Source organism: Phlebotomus argentipes, unplaced genomic scaffold (genome assembly GCF_947086385.1).
Source record: "Phlebotomus argentipes unplaced genomic scaffold, Phlebotomus argentipes genome assembly contig_15, whole genome shotgun sequence".
In the NCBI taxonomy this organism is placed as follows: Eukaryota; Metazoa; Arthropoda; class Insecta; order Diptera; family Psychodidae; genus Phlebotomus; species Phlebotomus argentipes.
In genome coordinates, this window is record NW_026776181.1 from 1,906,878 (window position 1) to 1,926,995 (window position 20,118).

Here is a 20,118-nt window from a genome sequence, read left to right on the forward strand (position 1 = left end):
AGTGTTTGTGATGATTTCTCCCCAAAACATCATCCATATGTGACTCTCTGAGCGTTGAGTCTAAATTTGAATCCACCTACATATTAAAGAAGAACTCCCTGTGAGTGTCAAGGAGGGGGAAAAGGAGCGGGAGATTGTGCTGCGAAGGAAAGGGGAAAATGAAAGCTAGGTGTTGAGTGAATAAATATTTGACAAGTGACGGGTTTGGGGAGGAAGGCAATTTTCTCGGGTGTGATTTTTTAAACAGTGAAATGTATAATTCAGCCCGCAAAGAATTCGGTGCAAGTCTACAACATACAGCAGGAAAACTCACCCCATTTTCTGGAGTATTTACCGCCTTTTCCACCTAAATTACCCTAGACCAATTCTAGCCACACTTGCAGAGCGTGCAGAGGATTTAACTTTGGATACTAAAGTGTGGTAATTGCGTTATAAATTAGAGTAAATTGTTGATGATAAATGCTAGGCAGGAGTGGTCAAAAGATTGATTCAGAAAATTCTCAATTGAATCATCAACGAAACGTGCGCAATAATCTCGGTCATTCACACAAGTACAAAAATTGGAATTCTTCCTCAAACTCTTGTTTTTATTCAAAAATATGTTGTAATCTTCTGTTATAATTGAAATATCCATAAATATCTCACCCACGAATTGTATTTTCATAGCGCAATTATTCGACTTTTCACCTTTTAATCCCTGCCTAAGGAAAGACTCCTTAATTTTTTCGCTCTCCAAGTGTTTATCGAGTCACAGAATTTCAGCGAAAAATACTCATCAACAAAATGTCTTAAGCATTATTTAGATGCTAATTCAAGCGACCTTTGGCCACCCACATTCCACTACCCACTTGTATATACATTCTATTTTTCTGTCCCGACGGACATTTCACAGGAGGAAAATTTTGCGCAGAATTTCCTTGATTAATTGCCACATGGCGATACGCAATTTAACGATATGTTGATTAATTACAGGATGGTAAGTTTTTATGGTGGTTAATGAATTGTGGAAAATGGGAAATGAATAAATTTTTTGACACCCACGAAAGGTGTGTTTCTCCCAAAGGCATAAAATGTTAACCCTTTCAAGACAAGAAACTAAGGTTTGTAAGCAAAGTTTGTGGATTCACGAGTATTTCTTAAAAGTTTTGGTTCTTTGGGTTCTTAGAAAAGCCACAAGTTGTAGTGCATAAGCAATTTCTAAGAAATTGGATCGCTTCGAGAAAGTATGAAATATCTTAGGAGGGTAGATATTTTTCCCTAAATTTACAATATGTCAAGAAAATATTTACATATTTAAAAGTAATGCAACAAGATTGGAAAAATGAGAAAAACATTGTCCTTTTTATGGGTCATATACGACCCAATTGTCCTGAAATGCCTCCTATTTCGCATATGTCCGTGAAAACACGCATAGAGAGAGACGTGAAGAGTGACAGCTGAGATTGAAGAAGGCTGCTCACCTTGCAAGAGGAAGAAGAGCAGGAGACAGTGGAGCGTTCTCGCCTCCATGGTGGATGCAATGTCAGCCGGGTTAATTGAATCCTCGTCCACTTGGGAACACCTCGAGGCGAACAAGTGTTATTAGCACTGAAGAATTCACAGTCTGCCCGAAACCTCCACTTTCACTGGAACACGCGCGCGGAGAGAGAGGAAAAACTTGAGAGGTTTCGAGTGGACAGACGCGATCCGCACATTCACCCAGCACAATAATTGTCCTCGAGGGTTGACGGTGAGCGCATTTAGCGGGAAAAACGGCACATTAAACTCCTGCACAATAATTTATCCTCTCAATTTAGATTAATTTGTGCGAGCGCTGTCCCTTTGACTGTGTCAAATGGTATGTATATGTATATGTGCTTTATGCTGCGGGTGTGCAACCCATTGAAGTGCTTTTCATCTCACACTGCGACCATTTCAACCCTCTGCTTTTTCCAAATTAAATTTATTTATTCACTCGTGTGTTTACCAGTTTGTGGTATTTTTCATTGAAAAGCGCCCCCTCGCACGCGCTCCACCCGCGGACACGCAGAATATACGCAACAGAGAGCGCAAACAGATGGGCCTCGCGGGACAACAACTTCGGGCCGTCAACTTGAAGTCTGCACCAAACACAAATAGTTTGGTGTACGGTCAATAAATTAATTAATTCCGATAATCTCTGGCCGCTGGACTCGAGAGTAAATTGAATCAACAATCAATCTACATTAATTATGACTTATGAGGAATTAATGGTCAATTAATTGTCCCGATGCTTCTGCCTCTAATATCTAAATTAAATGCTAGTGCGGAGTCATTTGGGGACATCCATGCACTGCCCTCTGTCACTCTCTCTCTCTCTCTCTCTCTCGCTCTTTCTCTGTCCACTCAGTTCACTGCTCTTCGCAACTCAGTCGCCCCAAATGCAGCTGCACATTTTGCCCATTTCGCCAAGAATTCTCACACCCTCTCTCCCAATCGACCGCAAGACAACAGCGAACCGCTCAGATTCGTAACACGAGAGATTGCAGATGCGAGCTCAGACGCTGCGTGTGCCCACACCGGAAGAATTAGTACGAGACTGAGTGGTGAGGAAGAACAACAAGCACTTCATTCAAGCTTCGCCCCACTCCAGTGCTCAGGATCGGCACTCGTCGGCCCTGCACAGCCACCCCACCACGCCGGCTCGGCTCTGCGGCTGAGGACGCTCGCGCGCGGATTCCCCTCGCGAGCACACTCGCTCGGGAACACGTGCAGGAGAAAGTGGTGGGGGAAGAGTTCCACAAGGAACAGCGCGCGGAAGTCAAATGCGGAGAGCATACGAACGATTTTGGGCGCTAAAAAGGTCACAAATGTTCCCTCGGGAAAGAATATGGCATTGAATTGCCAGAAAATTTAATGATTTGTTGCAAAAATAAACAATTGATAAGGAGAAAAAATAGGAAGGAAATTAGGCTGTCAAAAGTCCATTTAACCTTTTACCACTGTTAATAATAAAGTTCTATTGTGCCTAAAGAAATTCCTGGAAAAATATTCTTCTTGAAGAGAAATTTTATAGAAGAATACCACAATATATAAACATTTAGCAATCACTGTTCGGTTAAATTTGCCCCACTTATAGTATTCTTTCCAAGAAGTGTTTTATTATATTTCACTCGACCATTGTTTTTTTTTAAATGAAAGCCAATAATTTGAAATAAATAACTTTTGCCAAAACAATTGTTGGTTTGGGGTTCTGTTATGAAAGATCACAAACACCTGATAGTAAATCGGATATTTATCTGAAATTGGGACCAATTAATTTTATTGATTAACACTCTTTTGTGGTGAGCAATTAGTGATTGTGATCATTTTCATCGCTGTACTGAGTGTAAATGATTAAATTCTGCAGAAAAGTGAGAGTAAAATGAGGTCAAAGTGAGGTAAACTTTGAAATAACCAGGAATAAAAATTGAACAAACGCTTTTCTTTGGAAAATTACGTACTGTCGCCCGATAGTTTCTGCTATCAGCAGTTGCTGGCCAGAGTGTGGGTGGCATAGTTTCCTGTTAACCTTATTTGCCAGCCAGCATAGAGAAGGCGGCCAGGAAGCAAAGGCCCGGAGTGAAATTCTTCATGTTGAACGCAAAAGTAGTGCTGTGAAAGGTGCTTTTATAACTTTCAAAACTAAGTTTTGCACCAAGAGAATGTGCCTTTCTCAGGCACACACTGTCACCCTCCTGGGTTCCATTAAGACGCCCGCTTCTTTCATCTCTCGGGCGACGCCTGATTGTGGTGTGGAGACACTCAAAGTGGATGCCATCAGGCTCCTAATTTCTTTCTGGGGCGAAAAGGGGACGCCCAAAGTGTCTCGTGTCCGGCAAGAGTTCCGTCGCATATTTCTCTACACTTTCTCACCGCTCCAAGAATTGAATTATCAGCAATTTTCTGTTATAGTTTCAGCAGAAAACGAAGTGATGCTGGGTATAAAGAAACTGTCCCAAGAAGACACACACCAAATCGCATTTCTGTCCGCAAAATGCGATAAAATTAAATATTGCGGCATTACATGGAATTTCAAACGAAAACTCAAAATTCAATTGACCCATTTCTACACCAAAATTCCCTTCGATAAGCACTTCTGAAAATCTTCTTCGGGGACTTCTTTCTTGGCTAATCGATTGTCTGCCAATTTTTTCCGCCTTCAATTTGGATTTCAATCCAAACTGGATCAAATTGAATTCCTGAGAAGAAGAGCTTTCCGCCGCGAAACATACCTCAACTTAACACTTTGATCTGCGAAATTCTCTCTTCTGAAGCACTCAATTATGTCTCGCTCTCACGTGTAATCAAGTGCCTTTCGACTTTTATCCCCGTAGGAGAATCCGGTTCGATATAGTTTCACATGCTCCTTAACTCAATTGGACTGATATAAATCTGCAGTCTTAAGAGATGCCTTCCATTCAAATGGCACGGAGTCAATTTCAGCTGAGCTTCCAGGCAAAATCTCTGCAATTTGATGCCTCTTCGCAGTGGTGTAGTCAGAAGGGATGAAGTTTCCTTACGAGATCATCAATAGCAGAAACAATTTAACCCTCTGACGAGAAGTAAGACTAGAAAATGATTTCCACAAATAATAATAAATAATCGCAATAATGACAAATTATTGCTTCATTTCAGGAACTAAAAATTCTTTAGCTTATCGTGAAAATATCTGAATTTAAGTGAGAAAATATTTGTCTCATGAATTTCCTCGAGATAAAGCAAATCATAGAGTTTAAAGAAGTCAAGAAAGAAGTAGATTTCGCGGGCAGAAGCTTTGTCTCTCACAAAGGGTTAAGTGAATCACTAGAATTCCCTATAAAAAGCGAAATAAACTACACCACTGTCTGTCTTCGTCGGAGGAAAGGCAAGGAATTGTCATATTCTTTAAATTGAAGAGCTTCCGCATCCTGGCTATTCCCAGTGCTTCGTCCCTGCGCAAACAGAAGTGCTGCACAAAAGGCCAAGCACTAATTGACCTCAGAGTTGCTGTGAGGGATTCCAACAGAGTCCATTGGTTTTCCCCCAAACGCAGGGTTGAAAGTCCCCGAAGGGGAATAAATTTGTCGGGTCTTTTGAAGAAAAGTGAAACTTTGTGCATGCACTTTGAGAGCCCGCTTGCTGAAGGAATAATTCACAAGATTGTTGAAAAGTCCGCTGAGATTCCATGAGGCAAAAGACGAGCTTTCATGTATGAATTATTCAGTCAATTAAACTAATTTATTTACATATAATGCACTACATACTTTCTTTAATGCTTATATAGATATTTTGATATTACTATAGAAAAAGTAGAAAAAATTACTCGATATTTACAGAGAAATATCTTGTGGAGTTTCACTGACACACACTTCTCTTAAGATTTCTCCATATTTTTTTTTACGATTTTTACCAACAAAGCAATCGCCAAATGTAAGTACAAGAAAAGGAAAAATTGTCTTTGGAATACTTGTAGTGATATTCACAGTGGCATTTTGTTACAGGATTTTGATTCTCATCATTTATTAAGCTCCTTTCACTTCCCATCTCTGCAAAATTGCAGCAGGGCATCAAGGAAAAACATCACTTACAAGTACAACAGAAAATAGTAGTTTTGATATCAAATTAGTCACAAGTTAATTTTACAAAAAGAAATAAACGGCACTTCAACTCATATTTTATTCAATATGACGCACTCGCCCATGTCACTCGATACTCAATAATACATGCCACTATATATATAAATTAACAGCACAGAGGCTTCTTATCAGTAGAAATTCATTTAATATTCTCTTATGTTATGACTTAAAGGATTCTTGTGCTTTCGCTCACTGCATTTTCGACACCTCAAACTTCGTATTGACAATCTCCTCGTCCGAGTCGAGAACGGGCAGCGCTGCGTCAGCAATTGCTGCCGGGATGTTCTCCTCCACCCACTTCAGGTCGTCCTCGTCATTTGTCGCGCTCCGCGACGCCCGCGGCGACACACCGTGAGTGCCTCGCATCTTCACGCCATAAGCATCGGACACAAATTGCTCCTCTTCGTCTGAATTAACAGCAAAGGAAAGGCCATTGATTATCATTTCACAACACACGTGTAAATTGTGAGGTCTCACCTTCGTCCTCATCCTCCGGATTGTCCAGGAGTGGCGTGAAAGCGTAGCGCTGATTGTTGTTAGTTGGCCTCCACAGGATCATAATGACTAGCAGCAGGGAGGAGAAGAGGATGTGCCAGAAAGCGTCATCAATCCAGAGCTCCTTCCAGTCTGAGCACGACGCCATTCTATGGGACTTCAGAGAGTACAGCATGAAGATCACAGAAGCAATCACGGCGAAGATGAGAGTGTTGGTAAAGTGTCGATAGAGAGACAATTTCACCATATTTCTGCAAGCAAAAAACACCCATTAGTCATCCAGCGAGATTTAACTGGTGGATTTCTCTCTCTCTCTCTCCACCTTCTCAGTCTCAGTGTTCTGGTCGTTTGCACGAGAGACGTGAAGATCCACCAGCAAATGGCAGAGTCCAGCACGGCCAGGGGAATGCTGGCCACGAGAATCTGGTTGTTTGGCTCATTGATCGTCTGCACCACGCGCAGATAGCTCTCGACACACGCCAGCGCGAAGTACAGAGCGCCCGTGCCCACAACTCTGTGCAGCATCGGCCCGAGGCGTGGCTTGACAATACCGAAGCCCAGCGACACGATGATCACCAGCATGCGTGCCAGCGTGCGCTTGGCACACGACACCCACTCGGCCATCACCAGCACGCTCTTGATGGACACTCCGGTGGAGTTGATGGTCTGGTAGTGCGCGTAGAACATCGCCTTCTCCAGCATGCCCAGGAAGATCACGCCGCCGATCCAGAACTGGATGCGCAGCAGGTCGCGCCACTGCAGGAACGACACCGTGAGCCAGATCACGCCGAACAGCACGTAGATGCCGCACATGATGCCGTAGAACGGCAGCAGTGGCCAGTCGAAGGCTGACAAGTAGCCATGCGGGCCGCGGATCTCCACGTGCACGGACGCATTGAACTCGCGCGGGTTGCTCGGCGGCGTATCGATGCGCAGCGTGAAGAAGTACACGCCGTCCTTCGTGATGGTGAACACGGGATTCGGGCCGGGAATGCTTCCCGACTCGCGGCGGGCTTTCTTCTTTGCCGTGTCCAGCTTGCTCTCCGCCGCCGGATGCCCGGCAAACTTGAACTCGTTGAGGATTATGTGGCCGCCGTGCTTGCACGTCTCCGTGATGCTGTCCGAGATTGTGGGCTCAGTCTCGTTCTTCACTGGAGCTCTGTTCGGGAACTGCAAAAAGGGAAAAGCGCATTGGGAACAGTTTTCCGCAGGGGATTTTGATGGCCAAATATACTCACGTAGTGCGTCTGACCATCGTAACACATGGATTGCCTGAGCATCCAGGAGATCTGGATCTCCGTGTCCGGATACTTGGACTCGCAAGTAACTGGAGAAGAAGAAAAATTATCATTCACACTGTCAAACATCCTCGCCATGTCCTGCTGACTTACTCTGCACGTAGATCTTGGATCCCTCGAAGAGGGACTTGGAAATTGTGTTCAGCGACATTTCCTACAAGAAAACAATCAGCCAATGAGTCAAACAATGGCCATAAAGCTTATCTGAGTGCGTAGATGGCTGGCAATTGGTGAGAATTCGCGGAAAAGTGGAGTCCCCGGAACTCAACATATGCCGACTGTACAATTTCAGGGTGATTTCTTAGTTTCCCGCTCGATACTCACCTTGGTCATGATGAAGTCCCACTTGCCCTGATCCGGGAAGGCGACGACACAGCCCAGCCAGAGGATTTGCGCCAGAAACACGAGATTTTTATGCATTTTTCACAGGATGAAAACACTTTTCTACGCCATGAAAACTCTATTTGACGTTTGACAGCGCGAGCTGTCAAATCAAATTGCAAATGTCATTGTACTGTCTGGCGATCATTATTGTGTGTGAATTGCAGTGAGATTTTCCGCATTTTCCTCCTCAATTTCATGCACTTTCCACGTAAATTTGGCAGAGTTGTGTTCACGGAACAGCCAAGGAAGCACTGATAGCAAAATTTGTGGTAGATTAGGCGGGAGAATAGGTGAAAAATGGGCTTATTTGGCGCTTCGTCACCTTTCGATACTGACATTGGTGAGTATCTCTCGCCCATTGGAGCGCAATTTGCACTTTATTCCCTCTTTCTCACCGTTCCAATCAATTCAATTGATTGCGTATGACCCCTGAGCCACCCACTGGTCCCACTCGGCGGCAGTGTGTGCGCCTCCGGACGCTGGAGGAGGCGCGAAAGAGTGCACATTGCCATTGTCCGGGAGTCTGTGACATTCCGGACAGTCTTTCAGTATTACTCATGGTTGTTTTTCTTGTCTATCTCTCTCTCCGCACACGGGGAATGGCCTTATCCGTGACGCAGAAAAAGCCACCAGCGAGAAGAATACGACAGAACAATGGGGGGTGATAATGGATATATGTGATAAAGTCGGATCGAGTTCCATAAATGCCAAAGATTGTCTCAAGTCCATCATGAAGAGATTAGCCCACAACGATCCCCATGTCGTCATCCAAGCCATCACCCTCCTGGACGCCTGCGTGAACAACTGCGGCAGGAATTTCCACCTGGAAGTCGCCTCCAGGGAGTTTGAGAATGAGTTCAGGCGCATCGTGTCGAAGAATTCGGCTCCGGTGACGGGAAAACTCGTGGGATTGCTGAAGAAGTGGTCCGAAGACGAGTTCAAGACAGATCCACAGCTCAATCTCATTCCCTCATTCTACCAGAAGCTGAAATCCGAGGGTCTGGAGAGCAGCGACGCGGCCGACAAGCCAAAGCCGCAGCCCACATTCAGCAAGGACCCGAACGTGGTGCAGAGTCAGCAAGAGGCGGATGACATCGCCAAGGCGATTGAGTTGTCGCTGAAGGAGAGCAAGACAGCCTCGCCCAAGGCCTCGGCGGGTGGCGCGTCCTCATCTTCAGTGCTCTATCCACTCATTGGCATGTCCGGCGGCGGCAGCTTCACTTCCTCCGCGGCATCCGCCGCCGCACAGGAGCCGCGCAAGGTGCGCGCTCTGTACGACTTCGAGGCCGCCGAGGACAATGAACTCACGTTCACGGTGGGCGAGATCATTCACGTGCTGGACGACAGCGACCCGAACTGGTGGAAGGGATACAATCAGCGCGGCGAGGGTCTCTTTCCCTCCAATTTCGTCACGGCCGATCTGAGTGTAGAGCCCGAGGCGATGCGCCTGGAGAAGGTGAAGAAGTCGGTGCAATTCGAGGACGAGTCGCTGCCCGACGAGGAAGACAAGCAGGAGCCGGTGGAGATCAACGAGGAGAAGATTGACAGGCTGCTGCATCTGCTGCACGAGGCGAATCCCGAGGATCCCAGCCAGGACACGCCTGAGATGCTGGCGCTGGAGCTGCAGGTGAACCAGATGGGGCCGCTAATTGACGCCGAGCTGGAGCGCGTGGACAGGAAGCACGCTCAGCTGACGCAGCTGAGCAGCGATCTCGTGGAGGCGATCAACCTCTATCACACGCTGATGCGGGAGCCCGAGAAGCCGCCCAGCTACATGCCGCCGGCCTTCAGCCAGCAGCCTACGGTGAGTGACAATTGCCTCTCATTGTCTCGTGATTCACTGACTCATTCCTCTGCTCTTTGCAGTCGATGTACATGCCGCAGTCGATGCCCGGGATGTACGGAATGCCGCCAGGCGGTCTCTATCAGCTACCGCCGGCGTCCAGTGGTCCCGGAATGCCTCCACCGGCCATGCAAATGATGTCTCATCCGCAGCACGCTCCGCCGCCTCACATGCTGCACCAGGCGATGGCCGGCATGAGTCTGGCCACGAACGTCACACCGTCGATGCCGCCGCAAAGCCAGGCGCCCGTGCCCGTGGCCGTGCCGCCGCAGATGCAGAACGGACATTCCTCGGCCGTGCCGCCGCCGGGACACAGCTTCCCACAGGCTTTTGCTGGACAGCAGCAAATGCCGCAAATGCAATCGCAGATGCCGCCGCAGGGCGTCTTCATGGGCGGCCCCATGTTCCGGCCGCCGCAATCCATGGACGGCGGTGGTGTGCCGATGCCGGACAAGACCAACATTCCCGTGTATCAGCAGCAGCGGTAAACACACGCGCACGCCTTCTCGCCGCCCCCTCAGCATCACCCCGAACATCCTTTCCTCCTTCTTTTTTTTTGTATAAATCGCAAGTCCTGCAAGTCATTGGCCGGCGCAACGCCGGCTGTTTAGCATGATTATACTGTTCATTTGGCGATTGATTTGAGGTGACAAATAGTGTTGCAGGAAGTTGCACTTGTCTCTATGTATAAATTACTTGATATTTAACTATATTATTGTGAAAGAATTATTGATAATCGTACTATTGACTAAATAAATAGCATTTTAAACATTTCTCATGGGTTTCTTTCTTTAGGAGGAAAGCAATCTTGCTGAGTGCATCGATCCTTGACCCCGACGACACTGAGAGACGTTCTCTGTGGCACTTAAAATTTATTAGTCATTTTAGAGACTATAAGATCTACTCAATGTTTAGTGGTAAAATACGATGAAACTTATAAATTGCACAGTAACTCTAATGTAAGTGGCTGTTTTACAAAGTGATTTTACACCCAAGTATATATTCATGAAGGAGATTTGAGTTTTTTGGGGGGGAAGATTCTCAGGCTGTCTGTCTCTCTCACTCGTGGATCCCCAGGCGCGCCTTCTCCTGCTTCAGGTGCCCCTTGAGACTGCCCAGCTGCGAGAAGTTCTTGCCGCAGAACTCGCACCGGTACGGCTTTTCGCCCGTGTGCGTGCGGATGTGCGTGATGAGGTTGCCGGCGTAGCGGAAGGTTTTGGGGCAGAAGCTGCACTTCTCATTCTTCTCGTCCTTGTGCACTTTGTGATGCTGCTTCAGGGAGTTGATCTGTGTGAAGCACTTGTTGCACTCCACGCAGCGGTAGGGCTTGTGGCCCGTGTGGATCCTCGTGTGCACGGTGAGGTTGCTGGAGAAGGTGAATCGCTTGTCGCAGTAGCTACACTTGTAGGGCTTCTCGTCCGCGTGCATCTTGAAGTGGAGCTTTAGGTAGTTGAGCGAGGCGAAGGTCTTGTTGCAGTTCAGGCATTTGTAGTCCTTCAGCTCCTGGTGCTCCTTCAGGTGGTGTGTGAGGTGGACCTTCTCCGGGAAGGACTTGTAGCAGAACTGGCACTTGTGCAGCTGCTCTTTCGTGTGCGTGGCGATGTGCTGCTTCAGCTGGTTGAGATCGTAGAACACCTTGTTGCAGTAGTTGCAGACGCTCCATTGCTTCGTCTCCGCCTCCGGCCGGCTCTCTGGGTGGCTCCTCAGGTGGCTCTTGAACGACTTGGCGCTCTTCAGCACCTTGAAGCAGTGTGGACACTGCAGTGCCTCCGCCGCCGGATTACCGTCCTGAACGCCCTCCGGCTCCTCCGGCTGCCCCACCTGTCCCGCCTCCTGTGGCGGCGGCTGCTCGTAGATCTCCACCTTGGGAATGATGAGCGGCGCCGATCTGCAAAGAGACACACAAAGGCATACGCATTAGCCCCGTCACACGCCACGCGAGCCCCACACAGCCCGAGACCAGCACTCACTCCAGGCGCGCGTCCGCCGGGGGCAGCTGCGGCACGACGCCCATCGGGAATTGCGTGTAGTACGCCTGGTGGTCGAGGTTGAAGTTGAACACGTCCATGCTCATCCTGCTGTAGTCCATCTCCTGGCCTGGACGCGCGGACAAGAAGGAAATTCACATGACTTTTCAGAAAATCAATAACACCACTGACAGCGCCTTGCGGGCCTCCCGGAGTGCGGCCCTGTCGCTCGGCCAAGAACAACAAGAGCCGAAGCGCCGAGGGGCCGAAGCTGCGGCCCGCGACGACGCGTATGCTGTACCTGCCAGTCGTCATATGCTGTTTCATTGCAGTTGAGTCTGATTAGACGCTTTTAGACTTAGGGGTACGCAAGCTGATTTTAAACGTGGCTGTATTCCAATATTCCTCAAATATTCCAAATATTCCTACAATATTCTATTCCTGATATTCCTCAAATATTCCAATATTCCTAAATATTCCTAAAAGGAGGAATATTTAGGAATATCCAGGAATAAATGTTTCGAACTTGCTTTAATTTCATTCGAACATGTGCAGATGGCGCGAGAAGCCACCCACGTGGAAAGACATGAACAAGATCCAATAGAAACATCCATATAGGAGCGATAGCATAGTGGTAGAGCATGCGCTTGCAGATTGCAAGGTACCGAGTTCAATTTTGGTGCGTTGTGCATTGTTTTTCTCGCTTTGCACTCTTGTCCGGCTCTCTACCGACTGCACCACGGCCGCCTCTTATGCCGAGCTGAAGTGTGCTGGTGTTATAAACCCAGCTAACAGAAGAGCGTACGAGAGGAAAGATTTTAATCGTGAGGTGAATGCAGTTTTCCCCACAGACCCCGAGATCATAGACATAATCGAATCTGCAAAGATAGAAGCCGAAGTCAAAATAGAAAAGCTGGGAATTGCACCTAAAAAAGACGTCCCGCTACATATGGAGATAAAGGAGTCGAAAAAAGTTCCACCAAAGCCATCAGTCACCGAAGAAGATTATGAAAACTGGGATGTCAGCTTCGAAGTGAATCTTCGGGATTATTCTGATCGCATAAGTACATATATCATTCAAGAATATGTCTGGCAATAGAGAATTAATCTTGAATTTTTTCAGGACCTGAAACGCTAACACCAGAGTCAAAATACATAGCAGTGCCAGGAGAATATCAGATGAAGGTTTACCTGAAGTTCTTCTCGTTTCTCACAAGTTTCAGGTTGAGAATATTCAGTTGATTCTGCATAAATCGGGGTGTGTATTAATCACAGTTTCACTGTGCAGTGAAATTAGTCAAAAAATTATATTGAAATTTCAAGAACTATTCCTTGATGATTGTACCTGCCGAAGAGGAAATATATAGCCCGTTATGGCAATATCTTCATCTGAATACAAAACTCATAACAAATATGCAAGTAAGTGCTCAATTTATCCCAATTGATTGCCCTTGAATTGCGCTGCATGCCGTGAAGCATGCAGCAAAAGCTGCGTCTGTCAAAATCAGCAGACATTTTAAGTGTCAAACAACGCCTATCGATCTCGTTCGTGGTGCGAGTTTGTGGCTCTTTTCTGCCCTGAATCCGTGTCAATTCCGTCACGAGAGTGGTGGAGAGTCCTTGCAGGATGGACTACAGTAAGATCAGCATCGAGTCCATGTTCAATTTGAGCGTGGACTACCAGAAGACCAACGCAATGCTGTACAGTGGCAACTGCGCTGAGCCCGAGGAACAGCCCGAGTGAGTATTTTGTCTGGCGCCTGCTATTTGTGCTGCTGGATTGCAGGTCGTCCTTTGTCTCTCCATGTAGGATCGTGGTAGTGCGCGAGGATGCGCTGCCGAAGCCCACTTTTCAATGTCCGACGTGCCTCAAGGTGCTGAAGAGCATGTCGACGTACAGAAATCACATGAAGATTCACGCGAATCAGGAGGAGGACGCGAAGCAGTGGAGCGTGTGTCACTACTGCAACAAGGTGTTCTACGATCCCAACCAGCTGAAACAACACCAGCTGAGCCACACGAAAGACAGCCAGGCTCTGAAGTGCCACCACTGTTACAAACCCTTCTACCATCGAGACGCCCTGGAGAGGCACCTGAAGGAGCACAAGGAGCTCAAGGACTACCGCTGCCTCAACTGCAATAAGACCTTCGCTTCCTTCAACTACCTGAAGCTCCACTTCAAGATGCACGCGGACGAAAAGCCCTACAAGTGTAGCTACTGCGACAAGCGATTCACCTTCTCCAGCAACCTCACCGTGCACACGAGGATCCACACGGGCCACAAGCCCTATAGGTAAGTCCCGTGAAGCTGTCTGGCCGTGATGTCCTTCTCGCAATACCCCATTTCTCTCCGCTGAACAGGTGTCGTGAGTGCAACAAGTGCTTCACGCAAATCAACACGCTGAAGCAGCATCACAAGGTGCACGAAAAGGAGGACAAGACGGCCAAGGCGATGGCGCAGGCCGATGATTCCAAGAGTTTTCACTACGAGGGCAACCTCATCACGATACCATCGTGAGCGCGTGACCCGAGCGGCGCGGCGTAGGGGAGGAGCCAGCGCTGAAGGTCGCGGATATCAAAGACGTCTGTGTGTTCTGGAGGATGAAGATGTAAGTGCCACCAAAAAGATGAAGCAGTTTCCCAAATAATGAAATCATGAGTGTTGATTCTCTCAGAGAATTTCCGCGGGTGTATTGAAGCGCCCCATTTTCCCTCCCTCTCTTCAACTTTCCATCGATGTTTTGAGAAAAAGACCAAGAAGTAGATTTACGAGTTTTACCATGTTAAGGGCGTGTTGAGAAGAGAAGAAGAATGAGAGAGATGAATTTACAACAATTGAAATTCCCCATTTATGAATTTTTATCACAATTGAAATTGATTTCTCTCCCTAATATTTATGTTTATAATCTTGTTTTGGTACAAATATTATCTTTTCTCCCATTTCTATCCTTCACAATAATGTATTTCTATATCATTCAGCAATTAATAAATATCTTTAGTTAATCTATCTATTGTTTATCAGTTGGTCCTGCTTTGTTGCCCCTTTTTTGCAGCCATGCCCACATTTTCTACGCTTTCGCCCATTGTCTACGCTAATTGGGCCTTTGGGAGTGTAGACAATGACAATGTAAGGTTATGTTTGCTTGTAATCCTTTTTATTTCGCTTTTACGCTCCTTTTTCACTTGATTTTGTGAACACAAAACCTTTGAATCATGAAGATTCAGTGCAATATTGTTGATTTTCATTGGAAATGAGTGCAATTTTCTTGCTTTCTTAACCCAATAGAATGCCTAGAAGGTAGTTTTTTAGTGTGTTATTAGTTGAATTTACAGGTGATTGTTAGATTTTCCGATTTTCCTGCAATCCGAACGATGAATCCATGCCAAATGCCACACAAAATGGTGCTCATTTCTTCCGCCAACAGGAACAAAACGAATTTTCACAGTCACAAAAGCAGTTGTGATGCTCAAAATCAATTTATTATCGACAATAAGAAGGAGAGAGAATAAAATATTGTATTGATTTCAAGGTGAGACGAAAGTTCTCTCAATTGTACTGGCAAAGCCTAAAACACGGTCTCTAAACTTCACTGCAAACTAATCATTTTTACATGTAATATTTTTACATAATGTGTATAACTTTATTCTATATTTCACACAATTATACAATGATTTCATAAAAAGAATATTTGTTTACTTTCCCCCCCCCCGCAACTGAGTCATCTTTTACCTTTAACGACGCCAGAGTGTAGATTATATGACGTAAAGTATTCAGCAATTCCATATTCCATATCTAAGCATCTCCATACATATTCTCGTCAATTGTTCTCATTACTCATTCGGCGATGGATGGAAAATTTAATTCACTCTGGCGATGTGAGCAATATTTCCAGCATTTTCTCTGCATGGGCAGTAAAAATATGCTTTAGAGACGAATATATCTAACTCGGAGTTTTACCTACGAATGATGTGTTTTCAACACACTCGCCTCGCTGGAGTGAAAGACTTGAAAATGATAAAAACAGGCATTATGCTTTGTGTAATGTTTTTACGTGTGTGTACATATATAGTGGATAATTATTTCCAGACATTTCCACATCAATGAACAAAACGTACATTAACGAGGCATTTTTATTATTATTAATTCTATATTCGACGAGAGCTTTATATTATTTATTAAATTATATGCAAATGTAATTCCAAAGCGAGTGTGTGTGTGTGTTTTTGTACATTTTGAAAGGCGCACAGAGAGAATGAATAATATTTCAGCTGAACACCATTTTTTCTCCTCACTCGATGTCTCTCTAAATTACCTCCATATGTATGTACATAGCTGACTTGACTATGTTTGTAAGTATCAAACCTTGAAATACAAGCAGGTATAAAGTGTTTCAGGTCAATTGGGAAATTTTCTAAATGTAAGTTAAACTTATACAGAAATATCGCTTCTGGGCTGGGCAATAGAGGAATTTCATGCGAAGTGCGCGCAGAGAGGATTTATTTGTAATTAAACACATTTTGTCACTGTGCTTTTTCCATATTATATCGTCAAAGTCATTCGGACAATGCACACTACATATTTGCCTCTGATAGATGTTCATTGCACAATCACAATAAGTCTCCAGCATATTTACGTCTTTTCAGGCATTTCAGTACAATTTTTACGATCATAGAATGGGTTTCTGGCGCGATTTGCCCTCCTACGGACATTCCTCAAGTCTCAATGTATGTACATATCTTGCCTAGCTGAGCATATTTAGAGAAAGAAACGAATTTATGAATGTTTATTGGTTTAGGGTGAGTGCTGCAATGCATAAAGACCCGCTCTTTTGCATCAAGAGGAAAGTTGCTTTGAGTATGAAGGTTTATGACGAGGCGCATTAGATTGTATATGCAACATATTGTGTTGTTTGTATGTATGATAATGGTGGGTGAAAAAGAGTTAATTTATTCCCTTATTAATGCGTTTTGAGCCAACATATTTGAGAGCTTGAATTCATGCGATGCTGGTTTGTGACCTCATCGCAAACGTCGTCATTTCACAATGACTTTGAGCCCCAAATATATGTAATACGTATCTTGACAACACTATTACTGTTGTTGTTATATTTCCATCAGTTTTTTTCCCTTAGCAATGCTGCAGTGGAAAGGATTGTAATGTAGTTTTTCAGCAGAGCGCTCAAAATATCTCTTCCCTCGACACAAGCGGTCGTGTTCAGCATATTTATATCAAAGAGAATAATAAATTATCACGTTTTGTGTGTTATATTTGCTTTGTGACCACACAATGATGTATGTATGTCAAATTATATGCACTGCCATACATACATACATAGCGCGATAACATCATCAAATAATGTAGAATTTCTAAATATCACACAAAAGTCTACCTTGAAGCACAACTCAGAGCTTTTCACTTCGCGGCAAAGTGACGAAGCGAAAAGCACAGAGTGTTGTGTGAATATTCTTGCAGATGGCGCTGTGACGAAAATTTCAAATCTCGTCAGTTCAATTTATGCTGCATTTGGGGAATATTTGTCGAGTGCGTGTTCTCAAATTTAATCGAAGATGATGCCGAGGAATGAATAATTCTCCTTGTTGTAGGTACAATATTAATCAGAATTTTCACCCGCTGCGATTAACACGCATAAATCTATCTCGGATGTTGACGAGGGAGAATTAAATATATCGAGGGGGTGACAATCCACCCATTGCGCGAGCATCAAGTGCAGATTTTGAGGGACTTGCAATCCGAGGGTTGAACTTTTCAGTTTCCTGCATATGGGGTCCCGATGATGAAAGGAATGATTAATAACGTCTTCTTGATTGCACGATTTTTTGCCTCAGTCATCCTTCGTCTGCTTTGGATGTTGTCCAAAAAGGGAAATTTTTCCTTCTTTGTCGCAAAAATGCGGATGATTTCGTCTGTTTTGTTGAGAATGCTGTTTTTTTTTCTTACTGTGTGTTGGCATAAATTCACGGTCACAGGAATGGGATTTGTTAGTCTCTCTTGGAAAGTCTTCACTTCACAAATTGGACAACAATTCACCCTTATTGAATTACAGAATAAATAATTACAGCGGGAGTTTTCCCCTGATTTTTCGCTGAGAACACAAAAGGATATTGAGCCAAAGTGCGGGATTTCTGTTATGATTGGACTCTTTATCGTGCACACGAGGGTGGGTTTTAGGCTGAAATTCAAGCGAGTATCGCTGTCGAAGGGGTGGCTTTTCAGAGCAACACCTTTAATGCAAATTTAAGGTAATTTGATTAAATCAATTTACCTTCATTTTCGCATTTCCCATCGACAATTAACCGAGTGTGACATCAAACAGGGTAGATTTTTCACACATTCCCGCGAGATGATTTGATAGAAGTGTGTCAACGCGTGTGTAAATGTTTATTGATTGATTAATGGATGGAATGGAGTGCTCCTCGCGGGTAAAAGTCCTCCCGCTGCTGCTGGAAGGCGAGCCATCTGGCATTTTGATAAAGCGCGCAAAAGAGAGGCTACAGAAGCTTATCACGCGTTTGCTCAACAAATCCAAATCCATCATTCCACCATCGATTGACACAATCACACTGAGCCAACAAATATCAATCCAAATTACGGGATGTTTGAACACTTTGTCAATCGAAATTTGTATCTGCCTTTCACGTGGCTTCTGGGCTTTTTTCGCCACCCTCTCTGCCTTCAGGGTTGGTCTAGTGGGGGGGGGGAGAGAAAGAGAGTGCTTCGCAGATAAATGCCAGATTAGAACTTCTTGCCCAAATGCGCTCGCAAATGGACGGTTAGGCTTTTGGGATGTTGCGAAAACGAGCGCCAGAGAATATTGATCACTACTGAATCTCTGGCAAGGAATATTAAATTTACCAATATTTCTCAACCCTCGATAAAGCATTTCGCTAAGACGCTGAGAAACTCACCCTTGAAGTTCAACTGAGAGAGCTTCAATCCAGGAAATTATATAAATCGTGACACGTGGCATTCGTGAAATGTGTGGGGATCGTAAATTTAAGGCTCCGCCACCGTGAAATCATTCAATGGGATGGATTAGAGTGACTAACAAAGTCTCTGGTGCTCAATGTCAGCGTGAAGATGAAGAGGGTTGAATTTCACTTTTTTCTACAGACATGATTATGTGTATTTTTTCGTCTAAACAAATATAATATGCCGAAAGTCTCTCGACAGAGGACATCAAGAGGGCTCACGGGTTAAATGAATTCGTGGAGGGATGAATAAATTATGAGGAGATTCTTTTTGTTGAGCATCTGCATTTGACTGATTATTTCCACTTGGTTTTGGGGGTGAAGCATGTTATATTGAGTTTCTCGCCGTGAAATATGAATTTGGCCACAAGGAAGCCAAATTTCAGGGCGCATAAAGTATGCAGTTGAAATTGTATTTCTTCATAGACAAAGACGAGCATTATTGTCTGTGGGCAAAAAATGTGTTCCCAATTTGCTTGACACGCGTTAACATGGCCAGAAACATGATTACTATGGCTTCGCATAGAACGCCCCTTTGTCGAGAGAGGCTTGCAGTCTCTTATGGCATTTTGTCTAGAATGTCACTCATCAATCGAACGTTAGGAACGGGTGTCTGAAGACATATTGAATGGGAATGTGACACTCTCAACTGTTTTAATTCATATACAATGCGCAGCTCGCCAGAAAAGGACTCTAATTAAGAAATTGATCGTGATGCTCTCGATGTCAAAACCCATTCAACCAGAGGCGAAAAGTCAAGATGTTGAGGCAGAAAAGGGGAAAAGTTCTTCATTTGCTCCATAATTTTCCTCTTCCAGAATTAGACTTTCTCTCCTCCTTCACATCCTCTTTTATTAACTCCATTTCACGAATGTTATTTATATGATAGATATTCGGTGTAATGAACTGGAAATTCTTTCTTCTCCACATACGCCTAACTCTTTTATTCCGCACACAGATTCTGTTTACAATTATCCACCGGAATTTGTTTGATTTTTGGCCTTTCCTGCGTGTGCTCACGTCGCTCTGTTCCACAAGAACTCTCCTCGCGTTGTATACAAAAGCCATTGAATGAGTGCTGCTCGTGGAGGAAAGTGTGATTCCTGGTATTCTTCACGATGACACATTGCCGCACGGCGAAGAAAATGTGCTTTGGCACAAGGAGAGATACTCAGGCGAATTGCTCAATCGACCCAGTAAAAAGGCGGGGTAAATAGAAAAAGGCAACGACTCTGGTGGTAATTAAAACACAATTTAGTGTGATTCTATGAATAAACATCTTGAAAGAAGAACCCAATTCGATACACTTCACTTGTGCAATTTTCTGCACAACTTATTCAGCACATTCGTAGGAAAATCCAGGCTAATAAAACTCGCCAGAGAAATGTTGAAAAATTAAGCAAAATAGCCTTACAAGTTATTCCGAACACTATCTTTTGCAACATCATTATTCATTATTATAGCATGAGATGATGATTCGAAGCGACAGACTTTTAATAACCATCCTTTAGTGAAGTGCTGACAGA

At 44.7% G+C, this 20,118-nt stretch overlaps 5 protein-coding genes across 5 annotated transcripts in view; 2 read left to right on the plus strand and 3 right to left on the minus strand.

Annotated features, from left to right (window-relative positions):
- The window catches only part of LOC132261447 (uncharacterized), a 77,204-nt gene extending 74,651 nt beyond the window's left edge, over positions 1-2,553 (minus strand). Inside the window, exon 1 of the mRNA XM_059760270.1 lies at positions 1,461-2,553. Within this exon, the coding sequence (XP_059616253.1) occupies positions 1,461-1,509 (49 nt within the window). The 5' untranslated portion in view covers positions 1,510-2,553. The remainder of the gene's footprint in view (positions 1-1,460) is intronic.
- A 2,642-nt stretch (positions 2,554-5,195) lies between these two features.
- LOC132261902 (transmembrane protein 87A) lies at positions 5,196-7,856 on the minus strand. Its single transcript, XM_059760932.1, has 6 exons — positions 7,733-7,856; positions 7,502-7,562; positions 7,349-7,437; positions 6,433-7,280; positions 6,093-6,361; positions 5,196-6,022 (listed from the first exon to the last, which is right to left on the minus strand). Exons 1-6 carry the CDS (start codon positions 7,826-7,828, stop codon positions 5,805-5,807), a joined length of 1,581 nt encoding a protein of 526 aa, XP_059616915.1. The 5' UTR covers positions 7,829-7,856; the 3' UTR covers positions 5,196-5,804.
- A 57-nt stretch (positions 7,857-7,913) lies between these two features.
- LOC132261826 (signal transducing adapter molecule 1) lies at positions 7,914-10,391 on the plus strand. The gene is made up of 3 exons (XM_059760825.1): positions 7,914-8,132; positions 8,413-9,596; positions 9,659-10,391. The coding sequence occupies exons 1-3, from the start codon at positions 8,090-8,092 to the stop codon at positions 10,121-10,123; spliced, it is 1,692 nt and encodes a 563-aa protein (XP_059616808.1). The 5' UTR covers positions 7,914-8,089; the 3' UTR covers positions 10,124-10,391.
- A 78-nt stretch (positions 10,392-10,469) lies between these two features.
- Positions 10,470-11,835, minus strand: LOC132261879 (oocyte zinc finger protein XlCOF19-like). The gene is made up of 2 exons (XM_059760900.1): positions 11,606-11,835; positions 10,470-11,523 (listed from the first exon to the last, which is right to left on the minus strand). The coding sequence occupies exons 1-2, from the start codon at positions 11,722-11,724 to the stop codon at positions 10,695-10,697; spliced, it is 948 nt and encodes a 315-aa protein (XP_059616883.1). The 5' UTR covers positions 11,725-11,835; the 3' UTR covers positions 10,470-10,694.
- Positions 11,836-13,119: 1,284 nt separating this feature from the next.
- On the plus strand, positions 13,120-15,492 carry LOC132261836 (gastrula zinc finger protein XlCGF71.1-like). The gene is made up of 3 exons (XM_059760836.1): positions 13,120-13,342; positions 13,413-13,895; positions 13,964-15,492. Exons 1-3 carry the CDS (start codon positions 13,230-13,232, stop codon positions 14,118-14,120), a joined length of 753 nt encoding a protein of 250 aa, XP_059616819.1. The 5' UTR covers positions 13,120-13,229; the 3' UTR covers positions 14,121-15,492.
- The last annotated feature ends 4,626 nt before the right edge of the window (positions 15,493-20,118 follow it).